A 20,676-nucleotide genomic window follows, 5' to 3' on the forward strand; every position below is an offset into this window, starting at 1 on the left:
TGTTTTCTTGCAGGTTTGGCCTCAGTGGAATTCACTTTTTGGATGCTGGTTTTCTTGGATTTAAGCCTTATTTTGCTGCTCCAAGAACAGGAACTGTGTGGGTAGGTTTTTTTCTCCTTTGATGTTTAGAAAAATGCATTGATTGCTTTGCTACAGAAATACATTTTCTTCTCCCAAGAGCGAGAATTTATTCAGCTAGCAAAGTAAGAAAGTATTTTTATAGTGGTTTAAGCGGTTTACACTGTAATTTTTATTTCGGAGGAACTTTTGTAGGAAGGACTTAATTTATGAAGTAGTCACCGTTGCAACATGGCAAAATCACTAAGCCATCGACTGTTTCTGTGTCCAATTGCTTTGAAATGCTTGTAGGCTTTTTCAATCAAAAATGCCCCCACCACTTTAAAATGTTATCCCTTTACTTTTATTTATTTTACTACAATCCTCCATCCGAGATGACAAGAGGAGTTGTTCAGATATAACTTACCCAGAGGACCTTTGGGTTCCAGGAGATATCATATCCTGATTCGTATATATCCCAGAAGATTGGGATATATAATCTGCACCTTTCAAACAGAACAAATATTTATTTTAATGTTATGGCAAGAGAGAATGTTCTTCATTAGCAATTGTTGGCATGAACAGTTTTTATTACAAAAAAAATGTTTTTCATAAATCATGTGTTTCTCTTTTATTTCAATAAATATAAAAGCAATAGGATCTGTTTGTGGTCCCCAATTATTTACTAGTTACACGATGCGATACAAAACAATAAAACTTTATTCATCTCCAGAGGGAAATTGGTCTGCTGACATTCACAACACACAAGATACACAAAACTTGAAATTAAAAGTCAAAACAAAAAGGCACAGCACCTTCACCGGAACAAAGGAACAAACAAACACAGACTTAGCCCCTGGGCAGATGATTCTAAACTAGAGTGCCCCCACCCCACACCGGTCGCCCTTTATCTCCCACCTTCTCTCACAGCGGTCCCCCTACGCCGGGTCCCCATTGTTCTTCACGGCGGTCCCCTCACGCCGGATCCCCATTGTCTTCCCCTCCCCCCTTCACAGTCATTGGCCACGTGGCCCCACGGCCACCGAGGCTCCCGTTGCCGCCGAGGTAATGACCAGTTATTACCGAATCGTGAAAGGCTTGGATAGAGTGGATGTGGAGAAGATGTTTCGACGAGTGGAAAAGTCTAGGACTAGAGGTCATAGCCTGAAAATTAAAGGACATTCCTTTGGGTAGGAGATGAGGAGGAATTTCTTTAGGCGGAGGGTGGTGAATCTGGAATTCTTTGCCACAGGAGGCTGTGGAGGCCATGTCAAAGGATATTTTTATGGCAGAGATAGATTTTTGAATAGTACGGGTGTCTGGAGTTATGGGAAGAAGGCAGGAGAATGGGGCTAGTAGGGAGTGATATGTAGAAAAAAAATTGCTGATGCTGGTATAAATCGAAGGTAGACAAAAAATGCTGGGGGGAGAGATAGATCAGCCATGATTGAATGGTGGAGTAGACTTGATGGGCCAAATGGCCTAATTCTGCTCCTATCACTTATGACCTTATGACCTGGAGAAGGGACAAGAATGTAAGGTAGCTAAGTGTGCTGATGACATGAAAATGGGTGGAAGGGCCACATTGTGATATTGTCACTCTGCAATGGAATATAGATAGATTAAGTGGGCAAAAAGTTGGCAAATGGAGTTTAATGTGGGATAAGTGTGAGGTCATGCACAAGAAAAAGGAATCAACAGATACATTATTATATAAATTGAAAGAGACTATAAATGTGTGAATCCAAAAAGTCTTCAGGGAGTTGGAATGAGAACCAAAGTGGCTATTTGCATTTGTTGCAAAGGGATTGGAGTTTAAAAATGGGAAAGTTTTGTTACAGTTGTACAAGGTGTGGTGAGGCTTCACCCGGATTATGGCGCACATCTCCCCTAACCAAAGGGAGGATATAGTAGCATTGGAGGAAGTCCAAAGGAGATTCAATAGGCTAATTTCTGGCATGTGTATTGTTTGATCAAGAAAGGTTAAATAGGTTGGATCCAAATTCTTTGGCATTTAAAAGAATGAGGAATGATCCTATTGAAACATACAAGATCTTAAAGGGGCTTGACAAAGTAGACGTCAACAAGATGTTTTCACTTGTCAGAGAGTCTTGAATGTGAGGACATGGTTTCAAGGTAAGGGGCCTGTCATTTAAAAATTCTCACAAAGGCCAATGAATCCCTGGAATGTTCAACCCCAAAAGAGGTGCGGAGGCTAGTTAATTTAAAGATGAGGAGATTGAGGAATATGGGGATCTGGCACAAAGGAAGTGAGGTACAGGCATGAGAGCCAAGTGACCTAATTTTGTGTGTGTGTGCGCACACGGACAGACACACACACATCCCACACATACACACACACTTTTACGTTTGTTTACATTTGTCTGTTTCCTTAAAAATGTTACTTTGTATTCTGCCTTTAGAGTATTTCTGGTTCTGATTGGCTAAATACCTGTGTGTCTGGAGACAATACAGGAGAAGTAATAGCTGTGATCCTTCCAGACTGTATGAACAACACCATGAACATCAAGCGACCTAATGAACGTCGATTTGTGAGTATGCAATGAGGTGCTGGCTTGGATTGATTCAAGAGACCTTTGTCAACACAACAGGAGAATGTTAGAATCATTAGGAAAGCAAAACAAGTTCCAGTTATAAATAGACTGCCGGAGGAAGTCAATAGGTCAGGCAGCAACCGTGCAAAGGATATGAACAAATATGTTTCCATTTGGGAGCACTGTGCAGACTAGTGAATCAGCAAGCAATCATAATAAAACAATCAGTCAAATTTCTCATGGTACATTAAAAGCAAGTTAATTGGTCTTAATTAGTAGTGCTCACTGTAACAATTAATTTCAAATGTCTGAACTTTAAATTTCATGAGGGGCAATGGTCCTAACATTTCCAACTATGAATGAATTCTACATCTATGAAAACAAAGTAGACTGACTATTTTACAAGGACCAGTGTGAAAGTTACATTTTGCCCATGTTAGCTCAACCAAGAAGTATTAAAAGTAAGAAAAAATATTTTTTTTATAGTCCTAAATTCTAAATCAATTGTATTTTGGGATCATACATTTTTAATTACTCTGGGGAAGTTACGTTTATTTTGAGCCGAGATCTTAGATATTTGTCAATATAGTGCAGAAGTAGGTTGCCGATACGTGTTGTCCAATAAGTAAGGATAATAATTTTGGAAAATGCTGTATTACCCAAACTAAATGGGCAAAAAAATCATTTTTTTCTTACATGTAATCTTTGCTGATAGATGAAGTGCTGCAAGTGAAAACCTACTAGGAACTAGATTAAGACTTCAAATCATTTCAAGCAGCAAGCAATAGGAAAAAAATCCTTCATTCCTTCACTCAATGATAGACTATGAAATGTTAAAACATACTTCAAAGAACTCTTGAGCTTTTTTTGTTGTGCTCTTGCTTAATAATCATTATCTTGGTGCAGCCTATTTATAAAGCTGACCTCGTTGATCGCTGTACTGCAAGCAACTTTTCAGCTGCCTGTTCAAATCAAAAGCAGAAGGACGCCAAGATTCAAAAAAGATCTTCAGGAAAGGAGAAAGAAGAGTTAAATCCCAGCCCTATTGCTGAACCAAAGACATATAGTGAGACAGTGAAGAAATATTACATGGCGTTTGATGACACCGATCTGGTGAGCAAAAGAATTTGAGCACTATCTATTTGTGTTCAACTTAATATTATGCAAAGTGATAGTTGGAAGAGATCAGACGTGTAATAGCTAAAGAGCGTGGATGAGTTTCTGACCACACTCTAACCACATATCCTTGGATCATATGATAATTTCTCATACTTTCCATTTCATAACCTACCCACTGCCTCCCTGCCACTGTAACCTTCCTCATTGGTTATTACCCTCAACCCCGCTCCCTCCCCCACACTTGCACACAACTCCATCGATTCCAAATATGTTTCTCAACACACTTGTAGAATGGATTTTGCATAGGTGAGGGATCTCTATGGCAGTCTACACCTTCTCACCATGCCGCAGAACATGGTAGCCTGATATCTTCATCAACTGGCCCCGCACAATGCTACATGTTTCTATGTGCATCGCAATTTCTAGCCTTTTAGTTAGTGCAGCTAAAGTAACACCTTCCCAATTATCAAAAGCGAGAGAAAATATGAAGAAGCAAAGAATAGAGAGTGAATGATGAATATGAGCTGAAGTGTATGAAATACTAAATGAGAGAATATGAGAATTGAATATTTCAATCACTGTTGAAAAGGACAAGCATGACCAATTAGAAGCCAAGCAGGTAACCTATCCATAAAGGTAACCTATCCATAGAGGACGTAAGTGGAAAAAACGTAAAGACAGCTAAAAAGTATACCTGGTCATGGAAGAGGATTGTGTGAAGGGAAGATCTTCCCTGATGAATCTGTTATAATTATTTGAGGAAGTAATTAGCAGGATAGACAAAGGAGAGTCAGTGGATGGTATTTACTTGGAATTTGAGAAGGTCTTTGATAGGCTGCTGCAGGTTAGGATGCTAAGAAGATGAGAACCCATGCTATTAGAGGGAAGATACCAGCAGTGGTAGAAGGCTGGCTGAATGGCAGAAGGCAAGGAGTGGGAACAAATGTAGCTTTTTGTTGTTGGCTGCCAGTGCCTATCGATCTTCTGCAGGGATTGGTGCAGGGGTTGTTACTCTTCACATTGATTTGGATGAAGGAATTGAAGGCTTTATGGACGTTTGTGGATGATACAAAGATAGGTGGAGGGGCATGTAGTGTAGAAAAAGCAGGGACTCTGGAGAAAGACTTGGACAGGTTGGTAGAGTGGGCAAAGAGGTGGCAGATTGATTACAGCGTACCAAAGAGTGGAGTCATGCATTTTGATAGTAGGAATAAAGCATAGATTATTTTTTGTAAATGGGGAGAGGATTCAGAAATCAGACTTGCGAAGGGACTTCAGAATGCTAATGCATGATTTCCAAAAAACTTAATTTGCAAGCTGAATCAGTAATAAAGAAGGCAAACACAATGTTAGCCTTTATTTCGAGAAGACTGGAACATGAAAACAAGGATGTAATCATAAGGCTTTATAAGGCACTGATCAGTCCGCATTTGGAGAATTGTGAGCAGTTTTGGGTCTCATATCTGAGGAAGAATGTACTGGTGTTGGAGAGGGTTCAGAGGAAAGATCCCGGGAATGATTGGGTTAACATATAATGAGTGTTTGATGGCACTGCGCCTATTCACGCTGGAGTTTAGAAGGTTGAGGGGGGACTTCATTGAAACTTACCGATTAGTGAAAGGCCTGGATAGAGTGGATGTGGAGAGGATCTTTCCACTAATGGGAAGGTCTAGGAGCAGAAGGCATAGCTTCAGAATAAAAGGTGTACCTTTAGAAAGATGAGGAGGAATTTCTTTAATCAAAGGGTGGTGAATTTGTGAAATTAATTGCCACGGATGCTGGGGAGGGCACGTCATTTGGTATTTTTAAGGCAGAGTTTAACAGATTATTGATTAGTAAGGGTGTCAAGGGTAATGGGGAGAAGGCAGGAGAATGGGGTAGACATGACATGAACTTATGAGGATGCTCTGAATCTTTCAGAAAAAGTGGAAGTTAAAGAGGTAAAGGTTGAGATTGATATTCTTCAATAGTATTGGTCGAGCTGTCTGTACTTAAAGTAAATGGATCACCTGGTTAGGATGGGATGCATCTTAAGATACTGTGGGAAGTGTGGCAGGTAATTACAGATTTGCAGAACAATTTTCCTTTATTTTGCTTGATACAGGGGAAGTGCCAGAGGATTGGAAAATAGTCAATTTGGCATCCTTATTCAAAAATGGGTGTAATAAAATTGTTTGCAACCTAAAGAGTTAAACCTTGGTCACGGAAAAGCTTTTAGAAACTACTAGACCAAGTGGACCCGTTGGGCCCAAACCTCTCCTGCATTGGTGCAGCACCCTCTCCTCCCCCCTCCCCTCTCACCCCATTCACCCCCCTCACCCCCCTCCCCTCTTCCTCTCCCCTCTTCTCCTGCCTCCCCTCCCTCCTCCCCCTGCCCCTCCTTTCCCCCTGCCCCTCCTTTCCCCCCTCCCCCCAATTCCCCCTTCTCCTCCCTCTCTCACTCCATCCCCCTCAACTACCCTTATCCTCCTTCCCTCCCCTCTCCCTCCACCCTCCCTCCACCTCCCTCCCTCCTCCTCTTCCTCCCTAGGAGATAGATTTAAACTTTAAATTGTGAATAACTTTTAAAATATAACACCGATTTCAATGAAACTTCTTCCATTAGCACTAAAGGGACGACGGTGAGTAAGGTGGGCCTAAAATGTTCACACTATCGTGTACCGTTTTGGCTGTAGTTCAGGAACAAGCAAACGAGAGTTTTAGTACATAGATAATAATTGTGGAAATAAATAGGCACTTCAGAAGGTGAACCACCAAGAATTTGTTAAAGGTTAATTGGATCTTTTTAAATTTTAGTAAAATCACAGAAGAAAATGCTATCGTTATTGTGTGAATTTTCAAAAGTCATTTGATAAAAGTGTTGCATTAAAGGTTGGTTCCTAAAATCAAAGTCCATTGGCAGCATGGATTAACAAAGAGATTGGCTTGAAAACAACAGGACATCGGATAGCAAATTATTGTTTTGTACAAGAGAAGATGAGAGACAAAATTGTTCCTGAAGGATGTGTTAATGATTTGGCCAATGAGTATTTTCTCAAAATTTGCAGGCAATACAAAATGTGGAGGTGTGGTGACCAATGACAAGGTAAAAATTGACTACACTTCATCCCACCCTGTTTCCTGTAAAAACTCTATCCTCTACTCCCAATTTCTCCGTCTAAGCCTCATCTGCGCCCAGGATGAGGTGTTTCATACTAGGGCATCAGAGATGTCCTCATTCTTTAGGAAACAGGGGTTCCCCTCTTCCATTATAGATGAGGCTTTCACTAGGGTCTCCTCTATATCCCGCAGCTCTGCTCTTGCTCCCCCTCTACCCATTCGTAACAAGGATAGAGTCCCACTAGTCCTCACCTTCCACCCCACCAGCCATCGTATACAACAAATTATCCTCCAACATTTACGTCACCTCCAACATGATCCCTCTACTGGCCACATCTTCCCATCTCCACCCCTTTCTGCTTTCCGCAGAGACCGTTCCCTCCGTAACTCCCTTCCCACCCAAACTACCCCCTCCCCAAGTACTTTCCCCTGCAACCGCAGGAGATGCAACACCTGGCCCTTTACCTCCTCCCTCGACTCCAACCAAGGACCCAAACAGTCTTTCCAGGTGAGGCAGAGGTTCACCTGTACCTCCTCCAACCTCATCTATTGTATTGGCTTTTCCAGGTGTCAACTTCTCTACATCGGCGAGACCAAACCAGGCTCGGCGATTGTTTCGCTCAACGCCTTCGCTCTGTCCGCCTTAACCAACCTGATCTCCCGGTGGCTCAGTACTTCAACTCCCCCTCCCACTCCCAGTCTGACCTTTCTGTCATGGGCCTCCTCCATTGTCATAGTGAGGCCCAGCGCAAATTGGAGGAACAGCATCTCATATTTCGCTTGGGCAGTTTACACCCCAGCAGTATGAACATTGACTTCTCTAACTTCAGATAGCTCCTCTGTCCCTCTCTTTCCCCTCCCCTTCCCAGTTCTCCCACTGTCTTGCTGTCTCCAACTACATCCTATCTTTGTCCCACCCCCTCCCCTGACATCAGTCTGAAGAAGGGTCTCGACCCGAAACATCACCTATTCCTTCTCTCCTGAGATGCTGCCTGACCTACTGTTACTCCAGCATTTTGTGTCTACCTTCGATTTGAACCAGCATCTGCAGTTATTTTCCTACATATAGGTAAAAATTGATTGTAAGACTCCATAAATTAGCCAAGTGGCAGATGAAATTTACTGCCACCGAGTTAAGTGACATATTTTGGCATGAACAATAAAACCAAATGGCATGGTTCTGTAGTTCATGTAGAATCCAATGGAGCCTTGGAGTATTTGGATATGTATCTTTGAAATTGGTAGGACATGCCTAGAAAACAATTCAGGCATTAAAGGCACAGAATATTAAAGCAGGGAGTATATGTTGAGACCTTTTGAAACACAAAGTAGTGTGTCCATTTCTAGAGGTTGCAAAAGAAATGTATCCAGAATATTTCCAGAGGTGAGGGATTTTGACTGTAAAGTTAGAATGGAGAAGCTGTTTCTCTTGGAGCATAAACAGTTGAGAGGAGATTTAAGGGAGATTTAAGATTTAAGATTTAAGATCACAACAGGTTTAGATTGAATAATTAGAAACTGTTAAAATTAGCAAAAGTTTCAAGGACCAAAGAGCACACATTTCAAGCGAAGAGTAAAAGGCAAAGTGAGGATGTAATGGAAATGCGTAGAGAGTTGAAATGATCTGGTACTTGCTCTTTCTCGAGGTGAGAAAGTCGGGCAGGACTTTGGATAAGTATGAGGAATGGGTCAGTTTAAATTACTACACGTGAAACCGCATGAACTCAATGGGCCGTATCAGCTTCTATGTTGTAATGGTTCTTATTTTTACACGTAGATGGGGTTGTAGGCAAACAAGAAAGTCTCTTGTGGTGCCTTATTCAGTGTTAGAAATTGTGATAATTTAATGACAGGACCTCTTACAGAATGCAGGGGTGAGACGAGGCAGAAAGCATAATGAAATGACATGTAGATTACAGCAGAATTAATGAACAAGAACATTGTATGATTTTAATCTGTTGACTTCAAAGAAATTGACCACGGAGGCTGATGTAACATGCCCTTTCAATAAAAGCTGAGTACTCAGCAGAATGTATCAAAGTAAGAACGAGGTATCAAAGTAATAAGGAGGCATCAAGGTGTTTCTCGATCCTGTAATAATAATTTGGTTGGTTGTAAAGTGAAAAGACAGTCTGGGGAGACTAATGGTAAATGGCAGGAATTGTTTGTGTGTAATGCACGTTTCTGTCAGTGTTATAGTTTCACTTGTCAGTCCCAATGACCACATGACCAGTGAAGATTGTATTCAGGAATGAGCAATCATTCAGCAGACTGATACGAAGGGAGGAATTAGTGCTCAGGGTGGGCACAGGGTGGTGTCCTAGGGGCTACACTATCCAAACACGTGAAACCTATCCTGATATATTTTATCACGATGTGTATTGATGCTCTAATTAGGAGTTGTTCTGCCGCTTTTTCTTTCAAACATAAAAATTGAATTTTGTGTAATATTGTTGGTACAGATTATTTTTTGAGAGGCTAAACTTTCCTAAATGTACTATTTTGTAAATGTGTGTGCAAAAAATAAATAATGCATATTTTATTTCAAATATAATGTTACTTTAAAACAAAAGGTAAAACAAATCCAGAATAGTATTGCTTGTAGCCTGAGGATAATATAAGCTTTGAGTTGTAAAATAAAAACATTTGTTCTTCACTGCATTGCAGTCAACAGGAGGTTTGTGGAGTGAAATAGAACAGAACAGATGGCATACCCGGGCAGAGCAAGAGAGATTATTTTTTAAGTTAATGAAGGATGAGACATTTAATCAACAGTTCCTGTCAGATCAGCCATTGATAGTGTCTTTTGAAATCTGGCTTTTTAGTGACGTTGTACATTCTTGGAAATGTCCTTACTGCTATCTGAAGTGTGTCACAAGGATGACCAAAATAATACATTCTATTTCTTTTGCAGATGATTAATTGTAGTAGTAAATGTAAGGACAATTTTCAGGCTTACATAATTCAGAAGCAAACTGTGGTTTTCATTCAGCTAAATTTTGCCAGGCATTTCATGGTTAATAGTCAGATACGGTTCAACATATAGCTGTCTCCCACACAGATTTATAGGTTACGCAGTAGTCGATCATCCATCCAAGAAGAAACTGTACTGATTGTCTATTTTGCAACAATGATGTAGAATATGCTCAGAGCTATTGAACCTACCCATACAGCATAACTGCTGTATGACCAAAAATGAATGAGGATATTTGGGAACTGTGTTTTGGATCATTAACCTTGCAGCTGTTATGCAGATTTGATGCGATATAATCTAAGTGTCTGCAACCTAGACATCAGAAGTGGAATTTAAACAGATAATGAACAGATAAGCTTTGTGAACCTACATTGGCTCAGCCAAATAGATCACAAAAGGCCAGTTGGGTGCAGTATACCGATCAACCAAAACATTATGACCTGATGAGCCAAAACATTATGTCCACCTGCCTAATATACTTTTAGTCCTCCGTGTACAGCCCCATACGCAACAGGGTGTGATGCACTTTGTATTGTGACACATTCCTCCCGGGACCACCATTAAAATTTTCTGTGACTTGTGCCACAGTAGACCTTCTGTCGGTTCGGACCAGACGGGATAGCCTTCGTTGCCCTCGCGCATCGATGAGCCTTGGGCGCTCAACACCCTGTCGCCAGTTTGTGGTTTATCCCTCCTCGGATCACTGTCGGTAGGTACTCACCACTGTTGACCGGGTGCACCCCACAAGCCTTGCTCTTTCAGAGATGCTCTGACCCAGTCATCGGGCCACAACAGTTTGGCCCTTGTCAAAGTCGCTCAGGTCTTTACTCCTGCCCATTTCTCCTGCATCCAACACATCAATTTCAAGAACTGACTGTTCACTTGCCTAATATATCCCACCCCTTGACAGGTGCCATTGTAACAAGATAATCAATGTTATTCAATTCGCCTGTCAGTGGTCATAATGTTTTGGCTGATCGGTGTGTATATGTGTGTATATGTGTATATATGAGTTACAGTTTTTGGACTTCTTCCCTCTGGCAACAGTGAAATGTGAGTGCAGCCAGGGTGGTTTGGGTCTCTGATGATGCCCTTTTGAGGTAGTGACTCCTGTAGATCCCTTCTTTGGTGGGGAGTTCTGTACCAGTGATGGACTAGGCAGTGTTCACCACTTTTTGCAAACTTCTTCATTCCTGGGTGTTTGAGTTGCCAAACCAGGCCCTGGTGCAATTTGTCAATGTGCTGTCTACCATGCACCTATAGAAGTTGAAGAGGGTGTTCGACGACATAACAAATCTCCTCGGTCTTCTGAGGAAGCAGAGGATGGAGAATGGTTTAGAGGGATCAGAATGAAGTATAATTCTGAAGCAAGTGGAGATCAGAGATTGGAGAAAAGATGATGGTTGGCAGTGCGGTGTATAGAAGGGGAGCAGGATGACATTGGTAATGAATGAAGAAGAATGTAAGAGAGTAATATTGGAGGCAAGAGGAAATATGACTTAGAGCAGGTGGAAAATTTAGAAACCACTGTAGAAATTGGGTGCCAGATTGTGCAGGAAGTCCGTAGCAAGGTGGCAAGAAAGACGAGGCGAGAGAGAGAGATCAGAAGCAGACACGATGGCCCAATTTGTGGAGATTGGAGGGCTTTTGGAGGGGGTCATTGGGATCCACATTGGGAAGAGCTGAGACTGGAAACCAAATCAAAGGCCAGAGCATGTGCTAAATTTAATGAGATCTGAGGATTTGTGAAGGAGATCAGAAGAATTGAAGGTGACGTCTATGATGGTCGAGATCTAGAGGGGTGTACGGGTGTGAGGGTACATCGATTAAGGAAGAACACGGAATGTAAAGGCTAAATAGGAAGGCTCTTCACTATTGCACTTAGCAATCTTTTCCTCCTTTTAGTTATCAAGTTTCCCTTGATCTGGCAAACTAATTCAAGATTAATTTTAAAGAACAGTTAAATATGCAGCAGGCAGCCTATTTTTTTATCTAGTCAATCAATCTCCTGGGAAGAAGTTGTACCTTTAACCAGATGTACCTTCTTGCATTTTTTATCATTTTAATGCCCCCTGTGATTCAAAAGGCCCTCTCCCACCCCTTTTAGTTTCCTTTAATTTATGCAATTATTGAAAAATTAATTATCAAATTCACTATCTAGAGTGTATGTATCAAATGTAGATGCAAAGAAGTATGTTCCAAATTCATCTTGTATTTTATGTGCAAAAATCTGCTCTCCTGCAAAACATTTTAAAATATTTTATAGAAAAGTTTCAAGAACTTATTTTCCAGAGGACCTTTTAAGAGAATGCAGACAATAGACAAAGGAAAAACATATCCTGACAGAATGCCACTGGAATCTGTGCATAAGGTAAGTTGAACATCAGTATTTCAATGTTTCCAAATAGTTTATCTAAAATTATCTCTAAAGATTCACATCAAAATGTTTTTATATAAACTGTAAAATGTATTTTAATGGCGATGCTCAGCTAAATTTCACAAGCCTAGATATTGCTCCCCACCTTTTTCCATATTATAGAACATAGAACAGCACAGAAACTGGACTCAAAATAAGGGATTGGCAATTCTGCTCACAGATGTGTGAACATTTCTTCATCCAATGGGGCAGCGAATCTTGAAGGCTCAGTTGCTGAGTAGAGTGTTAGATTTCAGGATATTAGGGAAATCCAGGGATATGGGGTATATGCAGGAAAGTGGGATTGAGAAAAATAATCTGCTATAATTTTATTGAATGATGTCAATCACAAGGGGCCAATTGGCCTCCGACTTCTGTTTCTCACACCAGAGGCTTCCTAATTGTGTTCACTTAGTTTCAGTTCCTGGAAATACGTATTGAGGCTCTTTTAAGCCCCACGACATCAAATTGACGGTTGTATATATTTACTGAGCAGCAGGTGCTCGACTTTGAATGTCAGAGTGCAGCTCAGATTCAGTATGCTGATGTAATATTGAATCACTGTTGACTTTATATTAAGATGGACAAGAACAAATGGGGTGTATAATGAAGAAAATGTACTTTTACAGTTTAGTGTCTGAGCCTGTAATAGCAGCGTTGGAATGTTATCCTCCGGGTATTGATGATCTGACACTAAATGAACATTTAGTTCATGAACAATGAATATTTGTAGCCCTCTTTTGCAAGGTTGAAGATACAAAACATTATCCAAAGCCAAATTATATTTTCAAACATCACACTTCAAACATGTTCCATCAGATTCCTGGATTTGAAAAAGGACCTTCTAAGTGTTGTTAACCATTTAAGAATAAGGGGTAGGCCATTTAGAACGGAGATGAGGAAAAACTTTTTCAGTCAGAGAGTTGTAAATCTGTGGAATTCTCTGTCTCAGAAGGCAGTGGAGGCCAATTCTCTGAATGCATTCAAGAGAGAGCTAGATAGAGCTCTTAAGGATAGCGGACTCGGGGGGTATGGGGAGAAGGCAGGAACGGGGTACTGATTGAGAATGATCAGCCATGAGGTTATCCACTTTGGTGGTAAGAATAGGAAGGCAGATTATTATTTGAATGGTGTCAAGTTAGGAAAAGGGGACGTACAACGGGATCTGGGTGTCTTAGTGCATCAGTCACTGAAAGGAAGCATGCAGGTACAGCAGGCAGTGAAGAAAGCCAATGGAATGTTGGCATTCATAACGAGAGGAGTTGAGTATAGGAGCAAAGAGGTCCTTCTGCAGTTGTACAGGGCTCTAGTGAGACCGCACCTGGAGTACTGTGTGCAGTTTTGGTCTCCAAATTTGAGGAAGGATATTCTTGCTATTGAGGGCGTGCAGCGTAGGTTTACTAGGTTAATTCCCGGAATGGCGGGACTGTCATATGTTGAAAGACTAGAGCGACTAGGTTTGTATACACTGGAATTTAGAAGGATGAAGGGGATCTTATCGAAACGTATAAGATTATTAAGGGGTTGGACATGTTAGAGGCAGGAAACATGTTCCCAATGTTGGGGGAGTCCAGAACCAGGGGCCACAGTTTAAGAATAAGGGGTAGGCCATTTAGAACAGAGATGAGGAAAAACGTTTTTAGTCAGAGAGTTGTGAATCTGTGGAATTCTCTGCCTCAGAGGGCAGTGGAGGCCAATTCTCTGAATACATTCAGGAGAGAGCTAGATAGAGCTCTTAAGGATAGCGGAGTCAGGGGGTATGGGGAGAAAGCAGGAACGGGGTACTGATTGAGAATGATCAGCCATGATCACATTGAATGGCGGTGCTGGCTCGAAGGGCCGAATGGCCCACTCCTGCACCTATTGTCTATTGAATGGTGGTGCTGGCTCGAATTGTCTATTGTCTATTGTCATGCAGTTTTACTCGTATACAGCCAAGAATAGCTATCAATAATGCTCTAGTAAATATTTATACAGGGTGGATTAAATCAATTTAGTTAGAAAAGTTCTCCACTTACTTTTTTCTTATAAAAATGCTTATGATTTCTTGATTTTACTTATGCATGTTTATCATCTATTTTAGATTTCTATTTTGCTTTTTAATTTCAAACCTATATTTTTGTATTATCTGGGCTTTTCTTCTGATTGAGGAGTATTGACCTGAAATCTATGTTTCTCTCTCCACATATATTGCATGAGATGCAAAGTATTTTGAGCAGTTTTTGTTTTATTTCAGGTTTCCAACATGTAGTTTTAAAACTCTTAGTATTTTACATAAACCTTTTTGTTTGTTCTTGTTTTGCTCTGTGTGATTTGTTTTTGTAGTATCCAGAGAAATCATAATTATTCTCCTTTTATTTGGTTTTGCTATGTTATATTTTCTCTTAATAAGTCCATTGCCTTCCCAATTTACTTGATTTCATATTTAGACCTAATATTTAATAGTTTACACAGTTTTGACAAGTATATATATTTTCCTACCAGGTCCGTTTCAATCCCAACCTGGATGCCCATGGATGGGTGATCTCTGCTGGGCAATCCGGCATTGTCCGAGCCCACTGTGTGCGGAGCCTTAACACACACGTGAGCAGGAAGTTGATCAAGGAATACCAAGCACAATTCAGTTCCATGTTCCAGCCTGCAGTAACAAGCAACTGAGAGTTTCATGTTATCTAGCATCATTCACACTGTAGAAACAGCAATGTAAACATAATATGAATATTGACATGCCACCACTTTGAGTTTCCCAAGTAACAAATGCAGTCGTGACAAAAGCTCTCAGCTCCTGCGTGCTACCAGGACACAATACCTGAATGAGGCACGGCTATGCTGTTTGCCAGGTTCAGCTGTGTATGTTTTTCTAAAATTTGTTGTGTAGAATAATGTCTTATTTAAATGTATTACAGGAGCTCAATCTATTGAATCAGACATGTAGGGTAGAAACTTGTCTTTGGTTGCAGACACTAAATTGCCATAACAGTCGCCATTTACACTTCCCATCAGCATTTAGCTCTGTTGCTTCAATGAATCTGGATATTGAGTACATGTGGCCAATGCTCTGATCCCTGTTTCGCACATGTTTAACACCAGAACTCAAATTCTGTCATCAATTTTTCAAATTTAGTAGTCAAAAAGTTTCACTTTTGATGTTACGATTTTCTTGAATCTTAATGAGATATTGTGTGGTAGGGAGCAGCATTAGCCTTTTATTAAACAAAAACAAACAGGGTGCATTTGAATGTGTCTGATTTCATAAGATTGACAGGTTTTAGTTGCTAGGAACCATTTTACAAAACCGATGTTGTTAAAATCATGAAATGTCATGCAATCATTTTTATAAGCATTTTTTGTTTAAACATTGAACTGGAAACAAGTGATCCTTGCTTTTTTGCCTTCTGTAATAAGCTAAGCTCCTTCCCTTTATTAAGGCAGCATTTGTGTTATATGGTTAAAAAAATCAAAATATCTAGATGAAAATGGCTACGTTTTGTCTCAGAATTGGTCCTATTGACCATCCTGTTGGTGGCTTGTTTGAAACAGGTCAGATTATCTAAAAAGAGCTATTGTGAGGACTGAATTAAACTTTTAGTCTGTACAGTAAGTAGTCCTGGGTTTTACAATTATACATGTAAAATAAAACATATTTGCATGGCAATAAATTTATTCCTGGTCTTAACTATAATTAGCAGTATAAAGTGAGTGATGAGTCTGCAGGACTTGGTGCAGAATTTGGTGCACCCTCACTAAATGATCGTGCTCTCTTGCTATGATGTTGGCACGGAGTTGATATCACTCTGAATGCCTCCACAAAGGTCCCTTTAATTTTGGACAAAAGTGTAATTTCCCCCAGATTGTGTTGCTTTTTTCCTCTTAGATGATCAGCCCCAAGTGTGACTGATGTTGGAGTTTGTGACTTGTCAAGCATGCTGGTGAAGAGCCCATTAGGTGTGTGGTTGTTCATAGAAAAGGTATGACATTTAAAAAGAAGTTTCTTCTAACTTAATTATTACTGGAAAAGGACTCCCTTTCCACTTTTGATCAACATTTCATGATTTTTATAACATGGCTATTAGTAAAACAGGCAATGGTCAATTTGCTCACACTGAGCATTGCTGTCATTTCCTTACTGCTTTTTCAAGGTTAAATAATGCACTATGTGTAAAATTTGGCTTTTCGGCTGTGAACCTTTATAAAGAATGCTTTGAGCAGTTCCTGACTTCCCTTTTCCCACCTGCGATCCCCGCTACCGAAAAAAAGAAATCCTGTAAAAAATAATTCAGAATTTGTAGTTTTTCAAGTTGTTTTGTATAAGTGTTGTTATATAATAATTATAATACAACCAGTGGTATAATTACTTTTTAAATTTCTCTTGGCTTTCTGTTTTATGCTGTGTATTTAATTTACTTACTGCTGCATGCAGATTGGGCATTCAAAGATCTGTAAATCTGAATCTTGCTGATGTAGTTGGATGCACCTTGTTATACAACTACCTCAAACACAGAAAACAATAGACTTTCCATAACGTTTCGTATATGCTTTGTTGTGAACAGTCAATGCAGAACTAGTGGATTATGTAATGTCACCACATGGTACTGTTTAATTGTTTCACATTCCTACCTTTGACCCTGTTGTAACATTGCTTCCCTTGTCCATTTATGACACATTTGCACACAGGAATTGTGTTGAATAAATGGAGTGGTCTGAAATACATCAATTCCTACATCTCTTGCACAAGAATTGCCCATCTATATTAAATATTAAATTCCGTATGGCCAGTAAAAATGTTAATGATTGCCTCCCCTGCTGTGGCAAAATCCCAATCTAGTCATCTTTTATTGTGTGCACTGAATCTGATATTGAGACTGGCACTTTCAATATAGGTGCATCTAAACTACCAGTCATACATAACTGCTTTTTCTCAGTGTAAAGTATATGATATTTTAAATTGTTTTATTTTTGAAGGTGCTGCCTATCCTAGTAAAGTGATTCTATTCAGATCTGCAATGCCTTTGATCACTTTGACCTTATTGCATACATCAAAAGAAAACTTAGCTTCACATCTGTTTTTAAATTACTGTAAGCAGGAAGGAAAGCGCTGTTAAAATGTAGTATTTTCAGTGTCTGGTGGCATGATGCCTCTATACCAGTGCTTTGTCCCCAAATGCTGTATCCCTTATATTCATAAATTAATTTCTTCACCTTCTAATCTTGATAGGAAATGTATTCATGATCGGCTGCATTTTAGGTGCATATAAATAACATTTTAATGCATTTCTTATATTTTGTTTTATCTTTTTACATCTGGCCAAGGCTACAGGAAAGTAGATTGTTCCCAGATCTCTGCCAATGCTGCTATGAAATCAGCCATTAATTTCTAATAGGTGATGACACAGAGGGATGCTCCCCATCTTCATACCATCTAGGGACTGCCACCCTTGAATAATATGACTCAAATATTCTTGCTTGGCTAATTGTAATTCTGGCAATCCGAAATATCGATATGCAAACACACCATTACTAGGATAAACTAAAAGTGGTTTAAATTAATGCACAGTATTTAGATTAGTGAACTGTATTCATCTACATTTATATTTTTTATAGATCTCTTCAGTAAGCCCTGAATTCATAAACTGCCTTGAAAGTTCAATGAACAAATTTTCACTTTCAAGACATTAGGTCAATAGGCACTTGAGCTAATGGAGCCTGTCTTCTTTAACTATACTATAAAGCAACATCATTTCCCTTCCCAACACCATCTTTCATTAACCGCCAAGAAAATCCTCCTTATCTGACTTGGCTGAGTTATGCGATGGAAATATTAGATGTAAGATTTTTTTTTTTTTTAATTGCATTCCTTGTTGCTCTTTCCTCCCACCCAACATACTGCCACATGTTTTTTGGTCAAGTTCAATGCCTTTTTTTATTTTGGACTTCACTTGCAACTACTGTAATCCGACTTTTTAAAGTGTTCTGAAATCATTAAAAATTACAGTTTGACAGTTAGCATTGTGTACCATGGATTGCTGCAAGCTGAAGAGTAGAATGAAAGTCACCTTTACAATGTGGATTTAAAAGACGTGACAGAAAATACAGCTGCTGATACAGAATGTTAAGCATTTCTTTTCAGACATTAAAGATGCGGCCTTTTGTTTTAAATGTTCACTTTTGTTTCACTATTCTCTCTGAGCCATTGTACTTCTTGCACCAGTACTTCACAGTTGCACCTTCAGGAAACCCGCAGTCTATGATGCAATGATCTATTGGGCATGCAGGATTGTTATATTGTAAAAAATGTTATTGGTGGGTAACTGACTTTCGAACTAGGAGAATTTAGTTTGTAAAAATAATCTGGGCAATTGGCATTCTACAAATCATCCAGTAACTTGGAAGCAGAAGAGAACATGCCAAGTAGAACATGCTGTTTCATTAAAATAGAGCAGAGGTGAAATTTCTAGACAACAATCTCTTTAATCTGCATATGTGTAATTGTAAAAATACCAAGTTAATCCTACGTAAAATCTGCAGGTGATCTGAAAATGTCCCACTTGAAAACAACTTTAATTTGGAAAGTCTAGCACAGTGTTCATGCAACAATCTCCCAGATTTTTATTTTAACTCTTTGTTGCAATACAATACAAGCTGATTTTTTACTTTGTAAATTATTGCATTGGCCAATATCGCCTTTGTGTCTGCTACATTTAAATGACCCAGTGAATCCTTCACATTGGTAAGATTTTGTTCCGTTGTAATGAAGCAAGTCATTTATTAAAATATGCGTTGAGGATACTATTCTTACACCTTTAAGAATAGTGCTGCACTCTGCTATCACATTCTGGTTCAGTAAATTTCTGTGCTGGCCCCATAGATGTACTATCCAACTTCTATTTCTTTTTAAATGGAAAGTTCATCATAAATAGGAAAGCCAAACTTAGGTAGGAATTATTGCTTCTCATCCATGAGTGTATTTTCTAGAAGGGAAAGATGGTTTCTGGTGTCAAACCAAAGTATATACCCTTTAATTTCTTTTTCATTGATTACTGATCCATGAAGATAAGGACAGTTTATATATCCATTCCAATTGATATTTCACCTTGTCTAATGCTATGTTTTGATGCTTGTCAATATGTACCTGTACTTTAGTAATTGGAGTATAATTAATACTCTGATAGTCTCGGGTTTTAACTCTGAGTGGTTATGTCCTTTTATATTTAAATGTTACTTTCGTCGTGAAGTCAAATTAAAACATTTTAATTTTTCTAAATGTTTTTTCCCTATGCTTATTTCGATAATGTTCTGCCCATTTAGTAAATAAAGTTTTGACTTTCATTTACTGCAGTGAAATTTCCTGCAATACGTAAAGGGGGCATTTCTTGGTGCCTGGATTGTCCTCCAGTCACCAAGAAATAAAGCCTGACATCTTGAAAGAGGGGCAAGGGAGAAGGTGGGGAACTGAGATTTAAACTACCAGCTGGGGTCAGGAAATATGTGGTTTTCTCAACAAGTTCCTCAATTATTTAGAAATTTACTATCAGCTCAGTGCTTTCCAATGTGAAATTGATTCATGTGAAACAGAAATATTTAGGCCTCAGTCTGTCCTGAGTGGAATGAAGTTGCACACAATTGTACATCCATTAATTCCAACCTCGGGGTGGGGTGGGACTCACCCTTACAATCCCGCCAGAAGAGTGCATGTCTGGATGTCCTGTGAGGTCAGAACAAAGTTTTGTTGCAACATCCCTGGTCAGGTATCCTGATACTTTGCTTGGAGACACACAAGACTGCAGATGCTGAAATCTTTATTAAAAAACAAACTGCTGGAAGAACTCAGTGGGACAGGCAGCATCTGTAGAGGGAAATGGACAGATGGTGTTTCGTGTCAGAACCCTTGTTCAGACTGATTTTGGATTTATGATCAACTTCTTTGTGATTAAGCCCAGCTCTCAAGAAATCCATACAGATCTCGTTTGCCCAATGTCATGTGCATAACTTCTTTGAAGACAGTTGTCATTAATCGGCAATTGGATACGTTTCAGATGTCCCAGTTGTGCTTGACATATGTGCTGGAGTCAAAACAGTAGAAAAAAGCTTATAGAACGTGGAACATCCCCACCTTTCAAGATGGGGCAACACCTGTGGAAAGAGAAGCAGCTCATCCTGTCCAAGATGCTTCATCAAACTGCGTGTCCTATTCAGAGTTTCCGGCATTGTCTTTTTCATTCCTTTCATAATATTAGCTTGTGGTGTTATCTAAAGTTCATTGGTACGATTTTTCTGCTTTCAGTGACATGTCAATTCCTCCAAGTCCAATGAAACACTGGTATCCTGGCAAACTGAAGGTCTGTGTTCAAGGGCAATATAACAATTTTGACATTATTAGGTTCATTTATCCCGTGACATGCATTTAATGCTTGAATCTATATGATTAAAGGAACCTGTCCAGAATATCCACCCCAGAA

General features: G+C 39.5%; 1 protein-coding gene across 2 annotated transcripts in view; it reads left to right on the forward strand.

The window, feature by feature from the left end:
* gtf3c2 (general transcription factor IIIC, polypeptide 2, beta) overlaps window positions 1–19,441 on the forward strand; it is a 95,397-nt gene extending 75,956 nt beyond the window's left edge. The window contains exons 14-18 of one of the 2 annotated variants that reach the window (XM_078399408.1): window positions 14–101; window positions 2,481–2,609; window positions 3,519–3,725; window positions 12,071–12,175; window positions 14,705–19,441. In XM_078399408.1, coding sequence (XP_078255534.1) covers window positions 14–101; window positions 2,481–2,609; window positions 3,519–3,725; window positions 12,071–12,175; window positions 14,705–14,878 — 703 coding nt within the window. In that variant the 3' untranslated portion in view covers window positions 14,879–19,441. The remainder of the gene's footprint in view (window positions 1–13; window positions 102–2,480; window positions 2,610–3,518; window positions 3,726–12,070; window positions 12,176–14,704) is intronic. The other variant, XM_078399409.1, reaches the window with a different exon arrangement.
* The last annotated feature ends 1,235 nt before the right edge of the window (window positions 19,442–20,676 follow it).

This window comes from Rhinoraja longicauda, chromosome 5 (genome assembly GCF_053455715.1).
Source record: "Rhinoraja longicauda isolate Sanriku21f chromosome 5, sRhiLon1.1, whole genome shotgun sequence".
In the NCBI taxonomy this organism is placed as follows: Eukaryota; Metazoa; Chordata; class Chondrichthyes; order Rajiformes; family Arhynchobatidae; genus Rhinoraja; species Rhinoraja longicauda.